The following is a 2,500-nucleotide window of genomic DNA, read 5'->3' as shown; positions in this document are numbered from 1 at the left end:
AGTATTGCATGAGTGTTCTTATATGATATGTCCTTCAGCACCAATACACTGTCTCCATAAAAAGTGTGCAGATTCCTGTGTTATCTATGTGGAAAACTTAAGCACAACATAGACTGTTCTTTTTATGACCAGATAAGAGAATATGACTGTGGAGTAATGTCAGATGACCTCAAACTAGTAAACTCGGGCTCTGGATGCCCTCATCGTCCCTCAGACTGAATGTACTGCCAGTGATTTCAAAGTCACAGTAACAAAAAAAATAGTTGGTATTGCGTTCTACAAATGAATAAAAACTCTTGTGTGTACTATTCTACTGTATGTCTCACCTTGCCAGCCTTCTCCAGCTCTTTCTTGTCCTTGGTTGCATGGCCTCCCAGCATCTGCATCTGGACCGCCCCAGCAATAGCCATGATGGGCACTACAGTGAGGATGAGGAGGGTGAGCTGCCAGCCGTAGACGAAGGAGATGATGATGGAGGTGCCCAGGTTGGCGACGTTCTGAGCCAGCGTTGCTAGGCGCAGCCCTGTAGCCTGTCCGTCAAGAGATTTTTTTTTTTAAGAACACAACAACAACAACATGATCTTCAGTTCCATGTGATGAAGGGGATGCTGCAGATGTAACCCTCTGAGTTATAAAGAGCAACAGCAAAGAACATACAGCACAAGAACGTTGATGACAATCAGTAATATGCTAGACAACACAAACAGAACAGGGATATATTACAAATGATTGAACGATCTGTCATGTGTTTATTGCCATTGTGATATGATTTCCCATGGCACACGGCTAGCGTAGACCAGTGCTAATGGAAAAGCTGTGATTTCCAGAGCCCCTGCTGCATCATATCATATCCACACAGGACTACTGAGACACGCAGGGCGCCAGACACCAACAGGCTCTTCATCATTTCTCTACCTTCTCACTTCATCACTTCTCACTTCATCATTTCTCTACCTTCTCACTTCATCATTTCTCTCACTTCTCTCTTCATAATTTCTCTACCTTCTCACTTCATCATTTCTCTACCTTCTCACTTCATCACTTCTCACTTCATCATTTCTCTCACTTTTCACTTCATCATTTCTCTCACTTCTCACATCATTTCTCTCACTTCTCACTTCATAATTTCTCTCACTCTCCCTGGTATCTTCTCAGAGCCCTTGCAGATTAAATCAATTTCTGATGTTATTCCTCAAAACAATGTCTTCAACATTTCAGCAACAGTTACTGTTGTTCTGTTTACTGTTTACAATAAATACTGTTTTAAAGGTGCAGTCCCACACTGAGATACTATTTTTCAAGTATCCTTATCCTTATCCTTATAACTGAGCTTCGTTCAAAACCGTTCCCACACAGGGATTTGGGTGGCATAGTCCAGCGGTCCCCAACCACCGGGCCGCGGCCCGGTACGACATTCCTAACCGGGCCGTAGCCTACGACATGAGTTTTAAAAAAAATACATGCAAACTAAATTTAATTTAATTCGCAATAATGTCATGTTTGCCTTTTGCAAGGTCTATTTTCTTACGTCTGTCTGTCCCGCCTTCAACACTTTTACATATTGCCTTCAGCGCTGCGCAGCCTCAGGTCAGCTCACTTCACCTTCTTAGCGAACGGTAGTGTCACACGAAGTTAGCTAAACTGCTAGAATGAGCACCAAAAAACAAGCATCTTTTGCAGGTCACTGGCCAGAGTGTTTGAGTTGCGAGAGCCGCTGCAGAGATTTCTTACAGACAAAAGTCACCGTTAGCTGCACATTTTAGTGATGAGGACTGGGTGTCAAAACTCGCTTACCTGTGTGACGTATTCAGGTTGCTTAATGACCTCAACCTGTCACTCCAGGGGAGAATGACGACTGTCTTTAAACTGGCAGATAAAGTCGCTGAATTTAAAGCCAAGCTTGATTTGTGGGGACGACGAGTGGACCGGGGTGTATTTGATATGTTCCAAACAGTAGTGGGGGTTTTGGGAGAGACTGAGGCAGGGCCCTTTCTCTCGCAGCTGGTGCGCGATCACCTTGTTGCGCTTTCAAATGAGTTTGAGCGTTACTTCCCATCCTCCAAAGATCCATGGCAAACCAATGAGTGGGTCCGCAACCCATTTGTCAATATTGAATAGTCCTAACTTCTCAGCGCAGGAGGAAGAGCAGTTGATCGAAATTGCAAATGACGGTGGTCTTAAGAGTGTGTATAAGGAAACCTCTCTGGCGAGTTTTTGGATCAAAACCAAAGCAGAATATCCCGAGCCGTAAAAGCGCTGCAAACGTTGCTACCATTTCCCACCACGTATCTATGGGCCGGGTTTTCGGCAATGACTGCAACTAAGACCAAATTGCGCAATCGACTGGACATTTCAAACACACTGAGGGTGTCACTGTCTTCCATCACCCCCAGATGGAACCTTCTTGTTGCAGGGACACAAGCACAGGGCTCCCACTGATTATATTCGTAATGTATGTTTAGTTCCCATGTTTTGTTCCCATATTTTGTTAAGCATGTTC

General features: G+C 44.3%; 1 protein-coding gene across 1 annotated transcript in view; it reads right to left on the bottom strand.

The window, feature by feature from the left end:
- Window positions 1-2,500, bottom strand: part of abcb4 (ATP-binding cassette, sub-family B (MDR/TAP), member 4) — a 24,029-nt gene that overhangs the window by 6,186 nt on the left and 15,343 nt on the right. Inside the window, exon 20 of the mRNA XM_076279828.1 lies at window positions 327-530. Coding sequence (XP_076135943.1) covers window positions 327-530 — 204 coding nt within the window. The remainder of the gene's footprint in view (window positions 1-326; window positions 531-2,500) is intronic.

The sequence above is a fragment of the Alosa pseudoharengus genome, unplaced genomic scaffold, assembly GCF_046254945.1.
Source record: "Alosa pseudoharengus isolate Yale_2024_CS ecotype anadromous, Long Island Sound unplaced genomic scaffold, YU_APseudo_1.1 YU_APseudo_1.1_scf_12, whole genome shotgun sequence".
In the NCBI taxonomy this organism is placed as follows: domain Eukaryota; kingdom Metazoa; phylum Chordata; class Actinopteri; order Clupeiformes; family Clupeidae; genus Alosa; species Alosa pseudoharengus.
The sequence above is the reverse complement of the archived record's forward strand: the minus strand, read 5'-3'. Positions and strand labels throughout refer to the sequence as shown.